The following is a 23,883-nucleotide window of genomic DNA, read 5'->3' as shown; positions in this document are numbered from 1 at the left end:
CAAACCCTGGTTCAGCCGAGACCTTTTTCATTAAAAAAAAAAAAAATCATTATTGTTATTTTTTGGGGATTTGTAAGGCTTTATTTACAGGACAGTGGAGAGAGACAGGAAACGGGACAGAGAGTAGGGGAATGACATGCAGCGAAGAGTCCATCTGGCCGGAAGTCGAACCAGGGCCTCGCTTGCTCAGAGCATTTATGTCCATGCAGGATGCACAATACCCATTTGGACATCAGGTCACCCTGGCCTTTCTATGTGGAGTTTGCATATTTCCTCTGGTGGCCTCCCACAATCCAAAGACATGCATTTTAGTTTAATTGGCTGTAGAAGTGAATGGTTTATTTCTATGTGTCAGATCTGTGATAGACTGGCGACCTGTCCTGGGTGTACTCTGCCGCTCGCCCAGTGACAGCTGGGATTGGCTCCAGCCCCACTGCGACCCTCAAAGGATAAGCAGTACAGCTAATGGATTGATGAATGTCTTTGCATTTCTGTCATTGGTTGATGAAAATATCTACCGAAGTATTTGCAGCAAATTGATACCTACAGCAAGATCCATCCACTGAATGAGTTTACTCACATCTTTTAACATTTTTAATATTTTTGCACGAGTTTTGTACCCAAGCCATTTCTTTTACAATATTTTCCACAATGTATTGGATTTTGATGTAATCGAAAAAAGAAACCCAGAATATCAAAAGGAATGCTCTGTGCACATAATCTTTAAAAGATCAGCATGACTTTATTTGTAAATGCAACAACGACTAAAATCCAGGAACAGATCCAGTTTCCTGATGGGTTAAACCCTTCTGCACAGCGCACATCATTTTACACAGATGATCTTTGATGCGATCTGTGATGTCGAGCCAAGCGTTAGGTGATCTGAATTTTGCATTAGTGGAGTCTAAACATCTTACTCTGTCTTCTTTAAGACAGTATACAACGTCAAAGACACTGTAAGTGGGAATCAAACCCACAACCTGCAATGCAGCTGCACCAGGGGTTCACCTAAAAAGACAGCTATACCGTTTAGCTAATTCCCATCTGGCTCTATTCTTCTATGGCAACGGTGGGGGTGTGCAATATGACGGAGGCCCTGCCAATAATAAAGCATTAGCATATTGAAGTGAACTGATAAAACTGTCAATCACACAGAGGCTCCGGTGCCAGCATTGTGTCTGTGTGTAGGAGAGAATGTGTGTGTGTGTGTGTGTATCTAAAAAGAGAGAGCCTAGAGAAAAAGCCATAATGATTTTTTCCCCCCTCCATTGTTCTCTTTTTCCTAGCCATTATTTTACTTACCTATGTGCTTTGGCAGCACACATGTACTTCACATATCATTCCAATAAGAAAAGTAAAACTGAAAAAAAAGGATAAAAAATAGGAGAGAGGAGGACAGAATCTCTATGGAAAAATCACAGCTTTTAATATTCCTGCAGGTCCTCCAGGGATTTATGAGCCCAACTGTGAAATCAGGGAATTGTAAGTAATCTTATCGCATTTTCTATGTCGTTAGAAATCATTATAATATTCATACCTGACTTATTGCTGTGGCATTTCAGTAACCTTTAAAATATAGGCTATACTCTAAAGTTTGTGTCTGAGGTGTAAAGGGTGAAATCCGTAGCTGCTGATCATTGCAAACTTCGTGCATCCTGTCTTTTCCCTCCTTAAAATGAGATTTTTAAGCTCAGTTTGATGGTAGCCTACTTTCAAGGATGAATACAAAAAGAAGAATCACTATCAATAATTTAGCAATCGCCTAAAACGTGTGCTTACTGTGTTCTGCATGAAAAAAAAAAAAAAGTTGTCATGCATTTAGATGCTCTCATCCTCCACTCTAATAGCGCTTTTGAAAAGAGTGATTGCAAGAGATGAACAGCCAGAGGCAACACCCCCTCCCCTCCCTTCCCTTCCTCCTCTCCCCCCTCCCCCTCCCCCTCATCCTCCTCACCCACCTTCGCTCTCCTCATCCAACCATCCACGCTTCCCTTTTCTCTGCTGCCGGATGGTGCGTTCAGGAGCGTACGCAAGACGGCACCGGGGCTTCCCTTCTGTCTGATGGAGACGGGCTGAGGAGAGACCAGGTCCGACCGGCAGAGACCACTTCGAGGATCCTGGGGGGGGGGAGGTCTCCGCTTCTGCAAAACCCGGGGAGCAGATACGAGAGAGCGGGAGACAAGGGGGAGGTAAAGCGGCCATTAGTAACCTGTTGTTTGTGTGTTTTTTGTTTTTTGCGCGGTGGTGGCCCTTAAAAAAAAAAAAAAAAAGAAAAAAACCCCAAAACACGCGTGGATCTGAAAGCGACATATGAACCTGCGTGGACTTGATGAGGATCAGCTTTTAATGATCATTTGGAAGAGAAGAAGCGGAGGAAGTGAGATGATGCTCTGTGTATCCTTCACTGCTCAGCCGTCGCGCTTTTTCTCCTCCTTTGATTAATTACAATGTTTTAATGTTTAACCTTTATAACAAGCACAACACGTGATGTTAATTGATGTGGAGTTCGTGGATGTTTTATAATCCACGGATCTGTCTGGCAGGTGATCTGCTTAAGGCGTGAAATCGGGCGCCTCTGTGATGTTGCTCACTCCTGAGGGTCATTTCTATGATTTCGTAAGTAAACAATAGAAACTGCAGCGTGACATGAGACTGCAAATCAATTATAGTCGCTGGATGGAGCCTTTTGATTTGAAGGAAAAGGCTGAGAGCGCCGCCTCAAGTCTGGAAATGGAAACACTGCAAAACACCTGTCTTGTTGCCAGTGATGTGGAGTCATTATTGGGTTTAAAACAACCCACAAAACCTCCATCCGACCAGTGCTTTCACGTCAGGGAGAGGGAGTCCACTATTTAATCACCTGTTTCCTCATTGCTCTACATCCACTGGAGGCCAGGAGGAGCCCACATCAGAGAGATGATAACCTTCTTACATCATCTGATCCTGCCAGTTTCCAGACAGCTGGGGGGGGGGGGGGGTTAAAATAGGACCTCACCCTAATAACAAAAAAGCAGCTGTGTTGCTTCATGCTGTAGGCCGGGGCTGAAATCTAACTCTCAGGGCATCAGAGGTGAGCAGACAGGCGGCCGGGCCACGGGCTGATGTGTGGCTCCCTGTGGCAACGCTCTGCATGTGTTTGTGTAACCACACAGGTGAACACAATAGATGAGCTTTTGTGTGTGTGTGTGTGTGTGTGTGCGTGTGTGTGTTTGCATATGGAACAATGTCAATACCCATTTATATTGATGTATCTTGTAACAGTATCATTTCCCTCAACAGTTCCCTGTTGACTGGAGTGAATGAAAACAGGTTATTGAGCCGTGTTACAGCTGCTGTAATGACAGGAGGGACAGCTGGAGATGAGTCTTTAAATGTAAACATGACGGGGTGGGGGCTTAAAAGTAGGTGAGGATGTTCACTGTAGAGCTGAAATAATTAGATGATTAATCGATTAGGTCTAGTTCATCTGCAGGACATTGGTTGATCGTGTCGTTGTGAAGATTTGCTGCTTCTGTCTCACTTCCATCATTGAAGAGGAAATGACTTTGGGTTTTGGTTGTTTGCTGATTGGACAAAATAAACAGTACAAAGAAGTCACGTTGGGCTTTAGTAGCTTGTGATGAGCATCTTGCACTATTTTCTGATGTTTTATAGACCAAACAAAATGATCATTGAATTGAGAATGCGATTGACTAATTCCACTAATCTATTAATGGACACAGAGTGAGTCTATTGATTTGTCTATTATTTGATTAATACATTGGTCCATTTAGTCCAAAATATTCAACGTGTGATGCTACAATACACAGAAAATCCTTTGCATTAGAGATGTTGGAACCAGAGATGATTAGACATTTTTGCCTGATACATGACTTATAGAAGTAACTGATCACCAGAACTGTGATCAGTCAAATTTTTAATCGATTTTCTCTTCTTCTCTGCATTGTACAGTAACAATATAATGCAGTGCCTGAACGCAGAGCTGCATTTTCGCTGACCTTGTCTGCCACCCAGTCCTGCATCCTTTGTCACTCCTTTGTCTCATTTAATATGCCTCTCACACAAACACACACACAGCAATCTATGTTTCTTTGGAGTGTCTAACCTTGTGTCTTGTCACTTTCAGTAAGGCATTGACAGAATTTTTTGAAATTTGTCTTCTTTTGCATTTTAATTCTGTTTCTGCTTCTGTTTCCTGTTGTTTCCTCCAGCAGAGCCTCCATCATCTGAAGGTCTCCTTTTTCTCCTCCACAGCGGGTCACTGTGTTTAACATGCACACTCCCAAGAGTGTGTAGCTTGTAGAACCACGAGGAGTGTTAAGTGTGCGTGTGTGTGTTTGTGCATACTTGAAGTGAAGAGATGAGCTTGGTGGGAGCAGAGCGCCGGAGGCCCACGCCGGCCCAGACGCCCGAAGAGAGGGATGTGTGGCGGGATGGAGGAAGAGCTGGATGGAGGGATGTGGGGAGGGAGGGCTGGAGAGAGGGAAGAGAGAGTGGCGTGGTGCAGAGCTACAGCTTCGACTCGTACCAGCTGGAGGAGGAGGAGATCAATAAAGATGCCCCAGAGCGAGGAGTGCTGGCTCTGTCCGAGCCCGGTGAGGGAGTTTCTGTTCTGTTCTGACAAACTGTGTTTGTGTGTTTACGTGTGTGTGTGTGTATTTGTATATGTGTGTGTATGTGTGTGTGTGTGTGTGTGTGTGTGTGTGTGTGTACTGGCTTTATAAATAGACAGACAAGGAACAAAGAGGGAAGGAAGGAAAGAGATAGATGTTTCAACAACAACAACTTATCAAAATGAAAAAAAAAGGACCACATGAGTATCCTTCTACTCTACAACACCCAGAGGAACAAAGTGTGTTTAGATACATAGATACATAGTTCCCAGTAAATTCATAATGTCATCCATCCATCTACATTCTCTCTATGGCTTATCTGAAACTGCGGGGGGGCTGGAGCCAACATTGCTAACATTGGGTGAGGGTGGGGTACACCCTGGACAGGTCGCAGGGCTGACACATAGAGACAAACAACCACTCACGCTCACATTCACATCTACGGGCAATTTAGAGTCACCAGTCAACCTAACATGCATGTCTTTGGACTGTGGGAGGAAGTCAGAGTTTCATATTGTCATTTATTTATTAATTTAACAGCTCTGTCTCTTAATGTATTTAGCAGAGCACCACATTCTTACATTAAACTCTCTATGTTAACAATATCCATATTAATATGTTAATATGGATATTATTCTTTATATAAATTCAACATTTACAATATTTTGTATATTTTTGCCTTGTAGGTATTTCTCTTTTTTGTAGGCTAATTAGCTACTGCAAGTAGAGCTTGACAGTGCAGAGCCATTTTAAAGAATGCCCTGTTCTGTAATATATATATATATATATACACATATATATACACACACACACACATATATATATACACACATATATATATATATATATATATATTGTATACTGTTTTACTCTGTGACATCACATGTTAGTTAATGTGTGTCGTCATGTGAACCACAGAGGAGCGTATGTCGATCTGAGATTACAGGACCCATGACAGTCTCAACCCAAATAAGCCTGTGAAAGAGAGACAGCTAACACTAGCTAGACCCTCCTTTGAATGTCATGTGATTACTACCATGGGAAAAAGAAAATTTAAGAAAAGCTCCACAAGGGCAAAATTTTGTTTTTATCCTTTACATTTTGCATGTGAAATAAGCGAGGCAGAATTTAATGCGTCACCACAGGCTTTCGCAGTGTGTGTTTGTAGACGATGGTGGAGGCTGGAGTGAATGAAAACAGTGAGGCGAATGAGAAAAAGGATGTGTATGTTAAACCCTGTAGACAGGCCTGTTCACAGAATAACTGCTGTGTTGCCTGGTTACTCAGGTTGCACAAAGGGCATGTTAATCAAATCAGAAGTGACCGAGGACACACAGCGAGGGTCCTAGATTGTCAGAAACCCTCTCTCTGCTCCTTGTCTCCTCGTCCTTTGCCTCTGTCTCGCTTTCTCTTGTAGCTGTCAATCTCCATACCTCAGTCTGCAGCCAGCAAGATAGAAAGAGTATGTTTTCTCTGCACAGACTGAATCTGCCTTCTCCCCTAAAGAAAAAAACTAACTCAGAAGTGTGAGAGGGAAGACTGACTTAATCCTAGCATTTCGTTAAATTTATTTTTTAGATGAAGGTAGAGTAGCTTGACATTTTTTGCCTGTCCTGATTTCATATTTCATTTCATACCTCCTTTGTGAAACAGTTATAGTAGTTATGTAATAGTTACATAAGTAGATACATCAAAAAGACAACTTTCATTTACCCCTGAACTAACATGTAATTTGTTCAGATGAACTCAAACGTAACCCACACAGTGAAATGTGTGAGCCGTCAGAGCTGCACTGAGTTGTGATTGATGTGGCCGTGCATCAGTGCTTGGATAGTCAGTATAGTCTTCATACTTTCCTGCGTGGTGTGCTGCACTTTGTGTCTTGAGTGTATAGGGAGTCAGACAAGGGTGATGTTGCTCCACTTGTTTCTGGTGCCTTCACTGCCACACTCGCAGGTGACTCTTCAGATATGTTGTCATTGTAGAGTAAGGCAGCTTTTTACAATCTATAATCTAAACAACCAAAATGTTCGCACAAACTCGTTCTGAGATGCTTTGATGTTGTGAATACCACATTGGGATGGCTTTGCCCTGTACCCCCTCCAAAAAAACAGTCCCTAAACATGAACATTGGAAAGTAAAAATCCATCCTAAACCCAGAGGAAAGGAAAATATAAGAATAAGATCTCTTTTTTGGTTAGTCTAGTTTTTTTTGTCTCAATTTAAGATCAATATAAGATTTTGACCAGTTTTTTTTTTTGTATTTCCTTTTCTCGATTCCTAAGATCTTTAGATAGTCTTTTTTTCTCTCGCTGTTCTGATCTTTACTTGTCTGAAATAATCAGCTCTAAAGACGGCAGTAAGATCTTAAAGAGAACGTGATTAGTTTATAAATGAGCCTGCACAACACCTGAAATTGTGATTGTAATCAAATGAAGGCCCGTAAGCACAGCATAAGATCTCCTGCTTTTCGTGTATTTCTCCTGTTATTCTCAAACTGGTCAGGATTGATTTCTCATATCTTGATGTCTTACTTTGCTGCTTATTTCTCCGGGGGGGGGGGGGGGGGGGGGGGTGATCATTGATCTCCAATTAAGATCTTATTTACTTCTGTGAGACAAAGAAGAGACATCAACATCTTCCTCTGGGAAGCACTTCCATATTATCAGTCCCTGTACTGAAATGTCAGTCGCAGTGTGAGCAATGCTGCAGTGTCCTCTTCATTGGATTCTCTGTTAATGAGGTTTGACTTTCTGCAGGCGCGGATCTTCTTCTCTGTCTGTGCAGCCCCGATGACAAAGTATCACTGCTTATGCTAATTACACAGTTTGCTTCATTCTGATCAAATTTGTTGCTGTAAGTCTAAACTGCTTCACATCCTGTGAGTCAAGTTTTTTTTTTTTTACCCCAGAAACAACAAACCCAACAGAAATGCAAATATGATTATTAAACAGGTAACTATAAAAAAATGATGTAGATTACTGACGAGCTAAATGCAGGTTATCAGCTATCAATAGATGACCCCAGTTTGCGTAATAATAAATTTGACAAATCATGATGATGTGACATAAATTGTTGGGGTTTTCTCCTTCAGTCTGCTGTAAAGTCAAAATGCTCAAAGATCATTTGGAGCCATTAATACCAGGCTCACAGGATTAGGAGGGGATTATAAACAGTTATATAAAGAACCTGCACATCACACTTTAACCATGACACTGACTCAGCTGTAAAACTGAAACTACTTGTGCTTCTAGTCCAATGGTTCACCCACAGTTCCTGTGATCAGTCTTTAACCAGCACAACAGGAACACAGCCCTCTCCAGCTTTAGCTGCTCTATCAGCAGAGCAGCAGCTACGCCTCCGCCCTGCTCCATCAGCATTCATCCTGATTAGCTTTAATGAAGATGGAGTGCGTTGGCTTCAGACCTAATTCGGATGTTTTCAAGACATTTTTATGGCCACTGTTTGAGCGTGATTTCATACTCTTTTAATTCTCTAACCCCCTGACTCCCTCATTCCCGTCCCAGACTTTGAGGAGCCGATCCCTGACGACCGTTACCATGGCATCTACTTTGCCATGCTACTGGCTGGAGTGGGTTTCCTGCTTCCATACAACAGTTTCATAACTGATGTGGACTACCTGCACCACAAGTTTGAAGGTATAAATATGCATGAGCACAAATAAACCCACGCATGTGCTTACAAAAAAGTAGAGGATGCATGAATTTTGCAGACACAAGTACACACCTGGAGAGTTCACATTCATATCCAACTCCCAGGAGTCATGGCTCTTGCGTGTGTTTCAGGCACGTCCATAGTGTTCGACATGAGTCTGACGTACATCCTGGTAGCTCTGTTGGCCGTCATCCTCAACAATGTGCTGGTGGAGAGACTCAGCATGCACACCAGAATTACTGTGGGTAAGTCAGACAGGGACAGACAAATCTCTAATTATAAAATATATCTCTCATTACATGAACTTATACTGCTACTCATTTGTTAATGACCTTCTGGGAACCTCAAGGCTTATCAGGGCAGAGTACACAGAGCAAAAATGAGAAGACAGTATAAAGAGGAAGAGAAAAAACTCTGCAATAATTCTCCTGTGTATTTTAGTCATAAAGTGTTTCAAACAAACTTTGCCAAAGACTGAATTCACATGGGGCTCTCTTTCAAGATCTTACATCATCCTCAGTTTTTTTCAGCTATCATAACATTTCACAATGCTGTTGAAGTAAACCATTCATGTAGAAGTGTGCACATTGAGGCAGATTTGACTTTAGGTTCGGATTGGCTGGCGAAGAGTGATTCTGGAGAGATTAAATGTGGTCCAAAATTGTTCATTAAAAAGATGCTTTTTAAAGCTACCAAGTTGTTGCAGTGTAAAATGTTAACACTAACATAAAAATATTAAAACTCTTCAGCCTACCCATATGTAACGAGTCATTCTTGAGCACAATTGAAAAAAGGTTCTTTAAAAGTGTATGTTCCCCGAGGAGAAGTTGGATATCTCCGCACATATACGGTGTATGAAAGAGAAAGGTTTCACCACTCTACCCTCTGCAGCTTAAAATAGCTCTGGATGTATCCTTGAGGAGATGTCTTTTGAAGTGTGTTGTCTGTACAAGAGCTTGTCTCTGGAGATATTAAACTCGGGATTGGACTTCAGCTGGAAGCGATGGTGTTCGCGCATCGGCCTTGTCAAATATGTGTTCAGTGCAATCAGCATGACCGAGTTCAGAGACGTCTCCTCACTGTCTGTCTGTCTGTCTGTTTCTTTTTCTGCAGGTTACGTTTTAGCTCTGGGGCCGCTGGTGTTCGTCAGCGTGTTTGATGTCTGGCTGGCAAAGTTCACCACCAGGCAGGCTTACATCATCAACCTTGTATCAGTGGGAGTGGTAGCATTCGGATGTACAGGTACTAATGCCTACTTATCTACATGCCCGTCTTCCTGTCTGCCTACCTACCTACTACTACTCCGCAGTCCCCCTCAGATCTATAGAGTACTTTTAGTGTCCTTTAGCCCATTGTTTTGATTTTACACACAACTTTACTTTTTTGGTTCATTTTCACCATCCTCAAAAATATCAGCAGCAGGCAGCTGTTAAAAACAAAACTGTGCACTACCTGTACGGCACGAGTGAGCAAATAGCTGGAGAACATAGTTGAGTATTCAGCACCTTAAGATATTTACCTCAGGAATTGATGGAAACGAAAAACAGCGCTAAAAGGGGCGTGAATATTAGACTTGCTTTCATCAGGTGGCCAGTGACACACCAGGTTATTAATGCTAATATTGCTCCATATCTACTGGTTGTTTAAGTAAGCCACTGTTAGCTAACAGTTGGCCCGCTAGTTTGTAGGCAGCTGTTTTTAGTGAATAAGCTCTAAAAACTGACTGTACACACCCTGCTCAAGACAAAATGGCTAACAGACCAAGTTAACAACTAGCTGGCGAAAATGGAGGAGCAGAAGTGCCAGATATTTCCCTAGTGGAGGCTAAAAGTTGAGTGGATTTTGGACTTACATTAGCAACTGTTTGCTAAGATATGTCAGTGTGTTTCCAACTGTCTCACTGCCTCCAAGTGGTCAAATGATCAATGATTTTAGGTTTAAAGAATGAACTCTACTGTAACGCCTTTAATCCATTGCCAAAAAAGTGTTTTATTTGCGTATAAGGCAAATTGAACAGAAAATAATGATAATGTTGATTTTTGCTCCTTCAGGATTTATGCATAGTCCCAAATAGTGGATATGAATATTATTACTTTACTGTCTCATACAGTAGATGCAGGTATAGATCTGATAAAGATATACTGTATGTAATTTGACCTCAGAAGTTACCTTTCTGTCACAGTCACTATATGGAAAATATGAAATCACAAGTTTTCAGAAAAGTCATATTTACTGTGGAGCTATTAGACTGTGATTGTGCTACTGTGGGAGTTTTCATGATGTTCTGTTCACCTCCTGTATATATACATACATATGGAGTAAAATGTAAATGTATGTTATCAGTCAGAGCTGTCAAATGAACAAGCAGCAGCGTCAGCACAAACACAAACACAGTAGAAGCTTTATTCATCAGCTGCTGCTAATGAGTTTCCTACACTGAGCCAGTTTCCTTGCTGTTACCATAAGTGTGAACACAGAGCTTTTCAGCCAACAGCAATAACAGTTTGATTAACAGAGGTCCAGAGGTCAGAGCAGAGCTCTCTCGACAGATGAGTGGAGTTTCAGGAAGCAGTGCTGCTACATAAATAAGTGTTGTTACAGGCCACCGTTAACCACTTCCTCTTCCCTCCCCAGTGCAGCAGTCCAGTTTCTATGGTTACATGGGGATGCTGCCCAAGAGGTACACACAAGGAGTGATGACTGGAGAGAGTAAGTACCCTCACAAAGACAAAGATCTCCATCTTGTATATTTTCCTCTGTTCATATTTGTAAACCTGTCTCAACGCCACCCTCTCCTGTCTCTCCAGGTACGGCCGGGGTGATCATCTCCCTGTCTCGCATCTTCACCAAGCTGCTGATCACTGACGAGAGGAGGAACACACTGATCTTCTTCCTAGTCTCCATCAGCATGGAGATGCTCTGCTTCCTGCTTCACCTGCTGGTGCGACGCTCCCGATTTGTCCGCTACTACACCAACCACGCCCAGGGCAAAGGCCCAGGCAAAGGTCATGACCCGCGTGACAATGGGACTGGATACAGGGTTCACCATGATGTCACTGCAGAGGAAGTAAGATTTGTAAGTCTGTGGACACTTTCTTGACCATAGTGAATGCACAGCTGTCTGTTGTGTATTCACACAGTGAATATAATGAATATGTAAGCACCATGGATGTACAGTATTATAGAAAATGCTAAGTTGAGCCTGACAAAGCCACTAGAATGTTTTTAATTTCAGCTTGTATGAAGTTTTTAATTTGAATTCTGGGACACATACCGGTTGCGCTAGCTGGTGGTTGAGCTTGAGGGAGATATAAATTCAAAAATATTGAAATGTTTGGTCATAGATTGCATTTTGTGTTGAATTTTAAAAATGTTAGCTTGCTGAGGTTAGCATTTAGCTCAAAGTATAGTCCACTTAATCAGCCTCTACCTCTACATCTACCTCTAACCTCAATATGGAACAAAAAATGTCCATGGCATGTAAAATACTTTCTGCTATTCCGCTAATCCTGTGAACCAATGCTACATGTTTCAGTTAAGAAAATGATTGTTGTGTGACTCTACACTGTAATTGATGATGAAAAATGATCATGATTAGTAAGTGTCTGTTTTTGTGTTGGCTGCACTGGCAGTTTGACATGATTAACTTTACATTTTAGACATTTTTTTTTATATTTTGCAAATGTGATTTAGTAGCTTTTTTCTTAAGTCTGGGATTTCAAGTAAACTGACTCTTCCACTCCATGTGGACCACCTTATACATATTTCATTCATCAAATCCTTCATTAATGTTGCAACAACAAACACTTTCTGAACTCAGACAGAGAGGAAATGTCAGGACTCTATACTGTGGTGTCATGATGCAACTCAGTTTCTTTGAGGAGTGTGTGTGTGTGTGTGTGTGTGTGTGTGTGTGTGTATATCTCTTGCCATTGTCAGTGTAAACGTCCACACAGGCATTGAGGGCTGTGTGGGTTGTAAAATTCAGAGTCATTTATTTAAATTTACAAGCTGCGTTTTGGCTGCCAGTCACAAAAGGGAAACATTGAGAGAGGAAGAGCAAGGGATTTTGGGAAGAGTTATTAGGGATGAGGTGAGCAGAGAGAGTGGTGCGGATGAGGCAGAAAAAAGATGGAGACAGATGGAGTTTTTGAGAGAAAAGGAGAGGTTGAGGTCTCCTGTGAACAGACAGAAAATGAGAAAAGGTTGGAAGAAATCTCTTGAGGGAAAGAGAGGTGAGAGGGGGTGGGGGTGTGCAAGTGCAGAGAGGCAACCTGCCAAGAGAAGGAAGAGGGAGGGATCGTGACAAAAAATGCCAAAACTAAAAGAAATAGAAAGTGAGCACAGAAAGGGAGGGAAGAGGACACAGCAGGACATCAGTCCTGACAAAGACAGACAGAAATGACAGAAGAGGAGAAAAACCCACACTGTAGTCATGTTTGAATGAGCACTTTGTTAGTCTGAAAACATGAAGCTAATATTCCTCATCACACCATGTCTGTGTGTGTGTGTGTGTGTGTGTGTGTGTGTGTGAGCCTTCAAAGGAAAACACCTCAGGCTGTCGTCCATGCTTGTGTTTGAATGTTGTTGCTGTAGTAGCAATAGTGTGTGTATGTGTTGGTGCGATGTTTTCTGCGTCGGGGGGCTGATTCAGGCGGCTCTTTGTTCTGGTTGCCGGGGGAAACCAAGGCAGCGCTCGATATTATGGGATAATCAAGAAGAGTGGTGCCCTCTGGCCTGGAATTCCCACTAATCAACTAATGGATCTCTGTGTGTGTGTGTTTGTTTGTGTGTGTGTGTGTGTAACTGGTTGTGCACACCTGTGTGATGTGCATATGAAGAAGTGTGTTTATGGAAATAAGCATGAGTAGAAGGATGTGACTGTATGTTTGGATTTAAGAGAAAATATATGTGTGTAGTCTTCTCTCTCTCTCTTTCTCTCTTTGTGTGTGTGTGTGTGTGTGTGTGTGTGCGGCTCCTGGGCTTATTTGCAGTCCTCTCTGCAGTCTCTTTAACATCATTACATCAACCTGCAGCTACTCACAGTCATCCTCTAATAGCCACTGCCATAAAAAGCTGATGTCATGCAGCCAGGAAGCCATTATCAATGAAAGGAAAAGTGAAAAGAGGAAGTTCAAAGTACTGACAGAGAATATGTTTATTTTCTGTGTGTGGTCTACCTCTAGTGTTTTCTTAATGAATTGTTAATTTCCTTCAAAAGCCTTGCAAGTGCTCTCATGAAATGAACAACAAAATGATGATGTCTCCCTGTGTGATTCCATAATTGATCTTTTAATAGTTTGTATAATATTTTCGATTAATTTTAAAACCATTAAGAGATTTAACTAATAGTTTATAGAATTAAGAGCTGAACTTTAAGAGTTAATATAATGCAGATGCTTTTTGTGGTCTCCCCTGTTTGCTTTATCTAAAAAATTGAAGAAAAGGTCTGTTTGTGTGTCTCTTCAGGGAAATGGTGCGACAGGACCGACCTCGACAGAAGAAGGCGTCGAGGACTTTGTGGGTGGTACCTATGTGCGATTTGATGCCCCAAAAGCCAAGATAAGGAAGAGCTGGCCTGGTGTCCGCGGTACTCTCAGTGTTAATCTCATATACTCACTGCTCAATTACCCTCTGACTCTAACAGATGGGCTTGAAATTTAAATGCATCCCTTGGTGATTATTAGGAAGAGGACCGTGCTCTTGGTGAAACTGTAGGCTCAGCTGGGAGCTTTAGGTTTTTAAATATCGCCCTGTGTTTGTGTGTCCTCTCCAACCAGACATGATCTTGCATCGTTACGTGGTGTCCCGTGTGATCTGGGCCTACATGCTGTCTATAGCTGTGACCTACAGCATCACTCTGTGTCTGTTCCCTGGACTGGAGTCAGAGATACGAAACCCCAAATTGGGCGAATGGCTCCCCATCCTCATCATGGCCACCTTTAACATGTCGGACTTTGTTGGCAAGGTGAGGTTCAAGTTTTTTAACTTTTCATGTAAAACAGAATGATAATTGAAATGAAATGAAGACACAATCGAGAAAAGACAGGATATATGTAAATATGGCTTCATCAGCCTTAATCAGTAAATACAGATGTCAAGGCCATTTTCCGTCATAAACACAATTTCTTTTATATAACTTACCTGAATTCTTATCATTATCATTTATCATTTTTGAATCCAGTGTTTCCAGTGTCTTCATGTAATTCCCAGTCTAGTTCCTTCAACCTGAGCAAAGCTCTTATCAACCAGCATGTGTTTTCAGTGTGTGGGTGTGCTGGGCCTTTAAAAAACCTGATGTAAAGATCACAATCATTATATATTTAAAATATGATAGCATGTACAACATTACATGTGAAGAAGCCTTTCCTCGCTTTTAGTGTTCTGACTGAAGTTTGTGCTATCACACACTGTGTCGGTGACTAGGTGCTACCCTTTTTAACAATGATTGAAATATTTGATTACCAATAGGTTGACCACATAATTCATTTCAGTTAAGAAAAGTGTATTTTTAATGACAGTTTATAAGGTGTTATCGTTATTAGATGGGTAATAAGTGTGGAAATTCTGTACTGGGTCTTAGAGACCTGCGTCGGGAACAGAGCTCAGTCTTGTCATAATTGTCTGTCAGAAGAGAGATAAGGAACTTGTGATGCTCATTCTGAGAACTGGGTGCTGCGAGTCACACACACACACACACACACACACACACACACACACACACACACACAAACACACTTTAAAATGTCTACAATATTTGATTACAGTCAGAAAGATAAAACCCACCCTGCTCAGCACCAGATGTCAGGTAGACACAATTAGCAACGGGCTCAGGAGTTGGTAGTTACCAACAACAGAGTTAAAATAGAAAAAATATCGTAGTAATTTTTGCCAGGTGACCAGAAATATGACTCCAGGTGAATGGTAATGTTGCTCTGTATTTGCTGAAATTGTAAACAGGCACCTGTTTGACAGCAACTGTATCCACAGAAAACTCAAATGAGCATCTGACTTTTTTTTCTGTGTGTGTGTAGATTAATCATCACAAACAATAATGGGAAATGTTGTTCATATTCAGATCTCAATTCAACAATATTGTTGGGCAGAATTCAGGGACAGAGAGGTGAATTCTTCACATTTCTCTTTGTGAGAGGCTGCTGCACCTGTTGCGTCATCAATATTTTCTTGATGTGATTTTCTTGCTAAACAAGGACATTCAGTGTTTGCAATTTATTCAGTAAAACCACGGCATTATTCATGAAGCCCTGGGAACATAGTAAATCACATACTGACAACACCGTGTGATGTTCTGTCCAGCTGGACTGGAACTTTATTTTGTCTGAATCAGGTCCAAACCTCACTGCCACAACACATCAACAGGCCTACAGACAGATTACTACTGGACTATCCAAAATATTATGGGAAACCATCTGGAAAAGCTTGTGTAGTTTGCACTGATGAAAACAGGATGTTGGGATGGGAACCAGGAGATTGGGGTGTAAATAACAATAGAGATCGACCTCAGACACCTGCAGGTTGCAGCATCCTCAGTGTCTCTACGTCTGCTTCTCTGGCTGAACAACGTCTCACTGTGGGAAACTGCATGACAAACAGCTTTCCTCATTACTCACATCTTACATCACATAATGCAGACGACACACTAATTGTTAATTAGTGAGTAACTTCAAAATTTCTTCTGGAAGATGGAGGGTTGGTACGCATGAGTAGGCATCGCACCCCAGTGACGCCCAACCCTCCACCCAGCAGTGGGCCCACTGTCTGCTGTATCAACTGAAAAGATATTGTGTTTACAGATTGTGTCTGCTGCCCCCATGTGGCACAAAAAAAAGTTATTTAAGGTTTTGTAGAAAGTATTAGTTGTATTTTTATTTAGGCATTCATAGCCTCAGGTAACCTCTGATCCATCTTTGTAGAAAAGATAAAGCTGATTTGCAGTTGTGAGGTCAGATGTAGCCTCAGAGTCGACTGAGTGAGGTTTGATGAGGCTACTTTTATCCAGCTTATATTTGTGATTACTATTGTAACAATTACAAGTGTGTATAGGAAGAACTGTAAGTCTGGTTACTCTCTTGAGAATAACGTCTACTGGATCAAGTGCTGGCAACACCAGAAAACATGGGAGTGATCCTTTATCACTCCACCCTTCCTGAGATTCTGTGATTTAATTGTATTTTTCAGGCTTCTCTGCTCCACATAAGCTTTGAAGAGACAAAGTCAAACTTGAACACTGAAGTTAACCTTGTGAAATTGTTGAAGGAGTTGCCCCATTTATTAAACCTGAGCGTAAGGCTGGGGAAACTCGGGTGTATTTTTGGATAATTGCTCTTAGCTTAAAGGCTCTATCTGAATATTCAGAAATGAAACCTTATCTGGTGTCCTAAAGTCATAATTTTGACTTTAAAGGGAAAAAAGTTGATTGAGTGAAAATTGTTTGGATTCTATGCTTTGACTTTGTCCTCACAGCAAATTTAGCTTTTTGCTGAAATGGAGGAAAAAAGAGATAAGGAGAAGAGAAATTAAATAGAAACTTGGAGAGGAAAATTAAGGTAGCTTAGAGGTAAAAAAAAAAAAAAAAGTCATGATAAGAAAGAGGAATAGGAGTAGAACATAATAGAAGTGAAAAGACGGAATAGAATAGAGTGCTTTTTGATTCATTTGTTGTGCTCTCTGGCAAGTGGCCTCCCAGTGAAGAGCCATAAGCAGCTGGTAGACCCTCCAGCATCACTGAAATATCCCCCGCTCCGCAGATCTTGGCAGCGCTGCCGTACGACTGGTCTGGAGGCCGCCTGCTCTTCTTCTCCTGCCTCAGAGTGATTTTCATCCCTCTGTTCGTCATGTGCGTGTACCCGGCCAGCGCACCCACCCTGTCCCATCCTGCCTGGCCCTGTCTCTTCTCCCTCCTCATGGGAGTCACCAACGGATACTTTGGGTCTGTGCCGATGATTCAGGCTGCTGGTAAAGTGCCGCCCGAACAGAGGGAGCTGGCAGGTGAGTAGTTCATTTCGATGGCTGTATTTAGAGGTAGTTTGTAAATGTTAGCTTTGACACACTGAAGTGATGTTGATCTCTAAGTTGCTTATCTGATCAACAGAAAATTAATCAAAACAATGTCGATAAGCTCTTTATCATTTATGTCATTTATCATAAAAAAGCAGCTTCTCAAATGGAGCCATTTGCTGCTCTCCTCTGCAAACGGAATATTTTTGAGTTTTTCTCTTGTTTTGGTGACTGGATCAAGTTCATCTTAGGTTACTGCTAATATTGATGACAGTTTTGCTGTTTTCAAAATTTTCTGATGTTTTACATACACATGTTTATCAGCTAATCAAAAAATAGTCAAAAGATGAATTGGTTGAAAATAATCACTGGTTGCAATCCTGTTTAATCTCTATCTGAAGAGATAGAATTGTTAAATAATTATCTTTAGGGGCGCTCATAGGTGGATTTTGTTACCTTTGGGCTTAGCCAGGCTAGCTGTTTCCCCAAAATGTCAAGTAAACAGCTGTGACACCACATCACAGGACAGAGTAGCATCTCACACTGGAGAAGCTTGTTTCCTGCTCTGTCTCTGTATCAGCTCCACACTCATTCTCTGCTCTCTGATTCCCTCTCCAGGGAACACCATGACAGTCTCCTATATGACAGGCTTGATGGTGGGCTCCGCTGTGGCGTATGCAGCTTACAGCTTCGCCGCTCCCGGGGCAGGAACACGCTTCTCTGCGCTCAACATACACACACCCGCCAATGGTACAGGGTACTGAATGTCTACACACGATTAAGACATGGGTGTAAACACACATACATGTACACACATAAGATCCTGGAAGGAGAAGCAGTACAGACTGATGGACCTCTTACATCTCATAGATTCTCCTTTGTCCAAATAATGCTCCCATTTGGCTCATTGGCTAAAGGAGGACGTAGAAGAGACAAAAAGTGAAATTTAGGGTTAGAGGAAATGATGTTAAACAATGAAAATTTAGCAGATTTCTCCACTCACTCATTCTCCAGCCTGGTGACCCAGATGACAATTTCTGCTGTGATGAACTTTTCACTGGAGGTGAAGAACAGGAACTGTCCACCGTTTGAGTGTCTCACAGCGTAATTATTGTCTGCGTGTGTGTGTGTGTGTGAACGGACCGGCTGACATTTGTACAGTGTAGAGTCAAGTGATGTTTCGCAGCAGGGAATGAGCAGCTCACAGTTTTCAAGGAGAACTTGTGTCCTGGGTCACATAAGTTGCATTTCATGATTTCTCTGAGCTGTCCCTGTTCAAAATAGATATGATGTCAGTGTGGGTTTTTCTGGACCTGTTGTTTCAGCTGTTTCCTCATTATAATCTCCTCAGATGAAAATATGACTGCTATTTTTTCACTCTCCATGGCGATTTGATTTGGGTAATGTTTTCAAAATCCTCTCACTGCACCATTTAAAAACACTAAAAGTAAAAGAGTTTTTAGCTTTAGTAATGTGATGCTTTTTTGAGTATAATGGAACATGTGGACTCACATGGGTATAATGATGAGAGGGATCCCAGATAGCAAATAAAAATTCAGCTCATACTTACCACTTACCACATGATTGTTTTCTTCTGGCCCAGTGTACACCCAGTTACTGGCCCATATACACCATGATTGTCGGATGCTGTTGAAACATCTTGGGCCAAGGACCCAGGCTTATGTTGGGCCAGAAGTTTCATTTTGCTAGCTGGGATTTACATAATTGGAAATATTACATAATTGGAAGTTTTTGCCAAATGAACAAACACACACTTCATTCAAATGTTTGTAGAAGCCCCTGAGTTCAAGGTGAGTCATGGGAAAATTTGCTACATTTTACAGGAAGAGAAAAAGGGAATTTGATATCAAACAATATTTAGCAGGTACCAAGAGATGACTGAACTGTTAACACAGTGAGGCAGAGTTTAACCTTTCAATAATGTGTTTATTATTTTACTGTGTCTTTAAAGGAGCTATTTGTAAGTTCTGCTATTGCTACATAGCTAACATTAGCATTAACAGCTGTTTATGCACCAGTCTAGAAGAAACATCGTGAGTTCACCATCAAACTTCATTCCTTTACTCAGAGCTGTGTTTTCTGCAACAGAAAACAACGTCAATTTTAATTCTTTCGCTATCACATCTTTTTTCTACTGGAGTTAGCATGCTAACCAGCTAGCCCCGTCCTGCCTCATCACTTTCCGATGGCGATGGCCTCCAGTCTGCCCTGAAGACGTAGAGCTGCTTGGAGGCGGCGTATATAACCTGTCGTATTGTAAAGACAAAGATGGCTGAAGTTCTTGTCAAGTGACAATCACCACCACCTGCTCCTGACAAGAAACCAGATTTGGCAGCATGGACAACTTACAAATAGCCCCTTTAAGGGAGTTACAGTGTCCCTTTAGTCACATACACGTCATTAAGATATTAAGACACTTTTCATTGAGTCAGTCCATCTGTTTTGTCTTTGTTCAGCTTGTTTGTCTAATCTGAATTGAAAAGGCTTCAGTTGTATTTATTTTCATTTTCATTTTATCAGACATATACAGTATATATGAGAAATAACTAGTAAGAAATGATGTTAAACCTTTTTGTAGTTGTTAGGATCATCTGCATTGCCATCGGCAGCCGCTCGTCCATCACTCTAATGCTAAAAGAAGAAGAGCGTGAGCAGATTTCAGTCTGTTTGGTGAGGCCCACATCACGTCGTGCAGCCACTGATGGCTGAAAACAGAACAAAGTGTTGGTAAGAATTCTCATAAATGGTCTGTGTCCCCTCTTTGTCTCTCTGAACTGTGTCTGTGTTTAACTTCCACGTAATGATGTGGGATATTATGGAGGAAAAAAACAGTTAGTGCCAAACAGTCTGCCTGTTACTGATCAGAGTATCTGAGAGATGAGTGAATGTAAAGTTGTAAATATACAGAATAAAATGCACTCAAGGCAGTGAAGAGCTTTTATTTTATCCATGTGAAAGCCTCTAGAAAGTACCAGATTCATATTTTTTGTAGCTTTGTTTAGCAGAAGCGATCCTGAAACCACCTACTTCCTTTATTTTTTATTTTCCAAGACAGATGCAGCAGCTTCTTAGTTCCTGTTGGATTTGATTAATTTTTCAGCGATAGAGGATCAGCAGAGTTCATTTATACATTATGGAGAAAACAGGCCTCAGTGTAGAAGCCACCAAGTGCACTACATAATGTAGGTGATGGCTTGAATGGAGCCTACTGTCAGTGCTGCTTGAACAATGGCAGGGTGCCATTTGGGAGATAACCTCATTACTATATGTATGTCCCGCTGTGCTGAAGGTGCCATACTGCCCGGGGCCTTGTCGCTCTGAGTGAGCTGCTGGGTTTGATGGTGTTTTTAGTTATTTTTGGTCAGATGTGTCATTAAAGGACATGGAAAGTCTCTTTACTCCTGTTTCTCTCTTTCTGTGGTAGAAAGTACAGTTTGACATTTTGAGAGAAGGGAGATCCCACTTTTCAAAGAATTGCATCACTGTAATTTTCCTAAAACCAGCATAGTGATTTTCCATTGCTATAACCAGTTCAAACTTTAAACTGTTCAGTGGAGAAAATGACACTTTGATTGTTTAAAACAGCCACTTTCAAATCTTATGAATGAATCTAATAACCTGCTGTAAGAGTAATTGTATGAACACTTTTTTTCCATGGGCGATGAATAATTTATCACTTCACAAGATATTTTTGGCATTAGCTGACACCTTTATCCATATTTTTTATGATGAGTTTAACAGTTGAATAGACGTCACTAAAATATGAAGGCAGGGAGCAAAAAGCACTGTGGAGCAGAGAGGAAACATAATCATGAGGTGACATCTTTGCCCCTGATAGAGGATAGAAAGCTACTCTGGAGTTTGTAGGTTATTTCACCGCTGGGGAAAAACATTCACTCTATGGAAAATAACTTCTTTTTTAATTTTGCATTATATCTCATCCATAACATCTCATATTTGACAGCTCGCCCTGTAACTTCCTGTTTCTGTTTTTTGACATCAGCCACAGCCTGAGCTAACTTTTATTTTACTCATCGCTAACAGCAAAGAATTTCTTCAGAAACCATCTCATACTGATAATTTTAGACTGCACACTGTGAAATAACAGTATGGTGTTCAAGGACAGTGTTACATATAGATGCTGCACTGTTTACATGTATATATCAACTGTAACATAAGATATTTTGCAGATGATATTTGTGACAAAAGAATAGTTTAAGAGCTTTAGTGATTCAAGCTAAGAATTGGGGGCAGTGAACTGAATTTGGCCTTTTTGCTGGTGTCTTTATTGCATAACGGTTGGGTGTCAAATCAGCTTCTTAATGTAATATCCATATATACAACTGAATGATTCAACAGCCAGACTGTATTTAGCTCAAGGCCCTGATTCTTCGGACTACATCTGTCTGGTTTCAGAAGCAGGAGAGAAATGATCTCATGAGGGGAACCAAGGTTGGATGGAAATTGTAGCTATTCAACTCTCAATGTTAAATTACTATTACTAACACTATTTCTGCCCAAAAATAATATTCATTGCTTAACCTATCAAAATGCAACTGATATCTTGCTCCAAAACTTTCTAAGCAGGTGCAAAATTCTCCTGACATTTTATTTTGTTGTACATAAGCTACATCATTTCATTTTAAACTAAGGGATTTACCCAAAAGAGTCTGTTTGTGCCCAACATTGTACCATCAGCAGCGCTTAATAAACAGTTGTTTACATCTTCGTCTGCTGCTTCATTTATGTGTGTTGTTGCTATTTCTGCTGTTGCATATTTACATGGAAGGAGAAAAGTCTGTTTTCACATATTATGGTTTAGATCCGAGCCTCTCTGTGTCTGTCAAAACAGGAAGCAACCTCATTTAGTCAGTCTGATTTTTTTCCTGTCTAAACAGCTGTGAGCAGAACAGTTCTGCACCACAAAACCTCCCCAGATAGCAAAATAAATCCGGCCCATATCTGGGCCACGTACTTGTTTTCTTCTGGGCCAGTATATGCCCAGATCCACGGCTCAAATCTGGCCCACATACAGCGTGATTGAAAGATGCTACTTCCACATATGAACAAATTCTGGCACATACACAGAAAATCTTCCGGCTCTCAGTCAATACCTGAGGATAACAGCCAGACTCTGCCCAGATGTGGAAATATATGGCTTTTTAGAATCCAGGCATTATTATAAATGTTTGATATTTCTATTACTGAGAGGTATCTGGGTTGATGTGAAGCATAAGTAACAGGTTTGATCCGGTCAGCTGTAAGTTTGTCATGTGTCTTCAATAGAGCTGGAGTCAGTGAGCAGGTTGCAGCAGCCAAGAAGAACAGAGACAAGAAATTTGAAGTGGTAACCCTCCATCTGTCGAGAGCAAGCGTCCTTTTGCCTGAAGTGTCCTCAAACATGGGTCTGACTTCTCCCAGTAGGGATCAGTAAATGAAGTGAAGCCAGGTAGTGACAGAAATCTGTGGTCGCTGCTTCTCTCCAGCAGAGAGCACTGCTGCTCAGAGAACAGCATCGAGGACAGTGCCACACAAGCACTTCAGGTCCATACACATAACAGAGAGGGGAGTTATCACAGGTCAGAGGTTGTGTCTTTATTTAGCTTCATATCTACGTCAGACACCCCTGAAAGAATTAAAGAAAGAGCTTCTTGTAGAGGGAAAGTCTCCCTTTTTTTTTTTTAACCTTTGACACCTCTGGTCGGGACAGTATCTCTACACAACCATGCAAACCTGAAACAGATCATCTTCTCCTTTAGATCTTCCAGTGCATCTTGTGTTGATAGTGTTGGAGAGGTCAAAGTGCTCTGGAGGAGCTGCACCTCTTGCTCTGTGTGTGCATGTACCTTCTGTATGAATATCTGGGTGTTCATGTGTGTGCACGCTCACATGAGTGTATGCGCGGGCCTGTGTGTGTCTGTGTCTGTGTCTGTGTGTGTAAGCTAATTTTGGATGTAGCTGCAGGGAAAGAAAGTCTCTGGTGTGTGACAGAGCAACTGATCATTAGTCATTCTGCTCCACATACTGTAGAGAGGAGGAAGAGGAGGAGGAGAGGCAAGATGGAGGAGACAAGAAGGCAGAAAGAGAGAGGAAGGGTAAAAGAGGTCTGGTAGTCTGCACTGCTCTGTGTTTTAATGCTGCTGCTGCTGCTGCTGTCTCAGTGTGAGGACCATGAACAAAACTCAGAGCAACATTATTGCTGCTCTAAAATATGTTTCATGAACTCACTGTTTCCTTTCTCAGATGTTTATTAAATTTATCTGTCTGCCTATAACTTGTCTAAACATGTTTGTGCAAGAAACTTGGACACATGGCGCCCTCTTTTTTTGTGCCATAAATCAGTATCACTGCCATAAAATGCAAAATGCAGAACCAACCTTATCTGCAAACAGCTTCTTTGTCTGAATAAATATTGGCCGTTCATTGATGTGAAAATGCAACATGTGGCATTTTCACATCATTAAGTAGTGTCGTTGTTCTTCTTTATTGTCTCTGTGGTGTGGACGTGGTAAACCAGAAGTAGGACAGAGCTCGATGGAAGACATTTGAAAATGAC

General features: G+C 41.4%; 1 protein-coding gene across 4 annotated transcripts; it reads left to right on the top strand.

The window, feature by feature from the left end:
* The first annotated feature begins 1,953 nt into the window (after positions 1 to 1,953).
* slc29a4a (solute carrier family 29 member 4a) lies at positions 1,954 to 22,051 on the top strand. 4 transcript variants are annotated; one of them, XM_071474273.1, is made up of 12 exons: positions 1,954 to 2,189; positions 4,215 to 4,595; positions 8,141 to 8,272; positions 8,420 to 8,533; positions 9,402 to 9,530; positions 10,923 to 10,997; positions 11,096 to 11,364; positions 13,758 to 13,878; positions 14,069 to 14,256; positions 17,057 to 17,297; positions 17,925 to 18,056; positions 18,321 to 22,051. In XM_071474273.1, exons 2-12 carry the CDS (start codon positions 4,361 to 4,363, stop codon positions 18,326 to 18,328), a joined length of 1,644 nt encoding a protein of 547 aa, XP_071330374.1. In that variant the 5' UTR covers positions 1,954 to 2,189; positions 4,215 to 4,360; the 3' UTR covers positions 18,329 to 22,051. The 4 variants fall into 4 exon arrangements, with proteins under 4 accessions (XP_071330374.1, XP_071330375.1, XP_071330372.1 ...); XM_071474274.1 differs by having other exon boundaries at positions 11,096 to 11,355; positions 17,925 to 22,051; XM_071474271.1 differs by having other exon boundaries at positions 17,925 to 22,051.
* Positions 22,052 to 23,883: the final 1,832 nt, after the last annotated feature.

The sequence above is a fragment of the Trachinotus anak genome, unplaced genomic scaffold (genome assembly GCF_046630095.1).
Source record: "Trachinotus anak isolate AG129_WGS33_773 ecotype Australia unplaced genomic scaffold, CSIRO_AGI_Tana_v1 ptg000003l, whole genome shotgun sequence".
Classification (NCBI taxonomy): Eukaryota; Metazoa; Chordata; class Actinopteri; order Carangiformes; family Carangidae; genus Trachinotus; species Trachinotus anak.
Note: the sequence above shows the minus strand (reverse complement) of the source record. Positions and strands in the feature narration are given on the sequence as shown.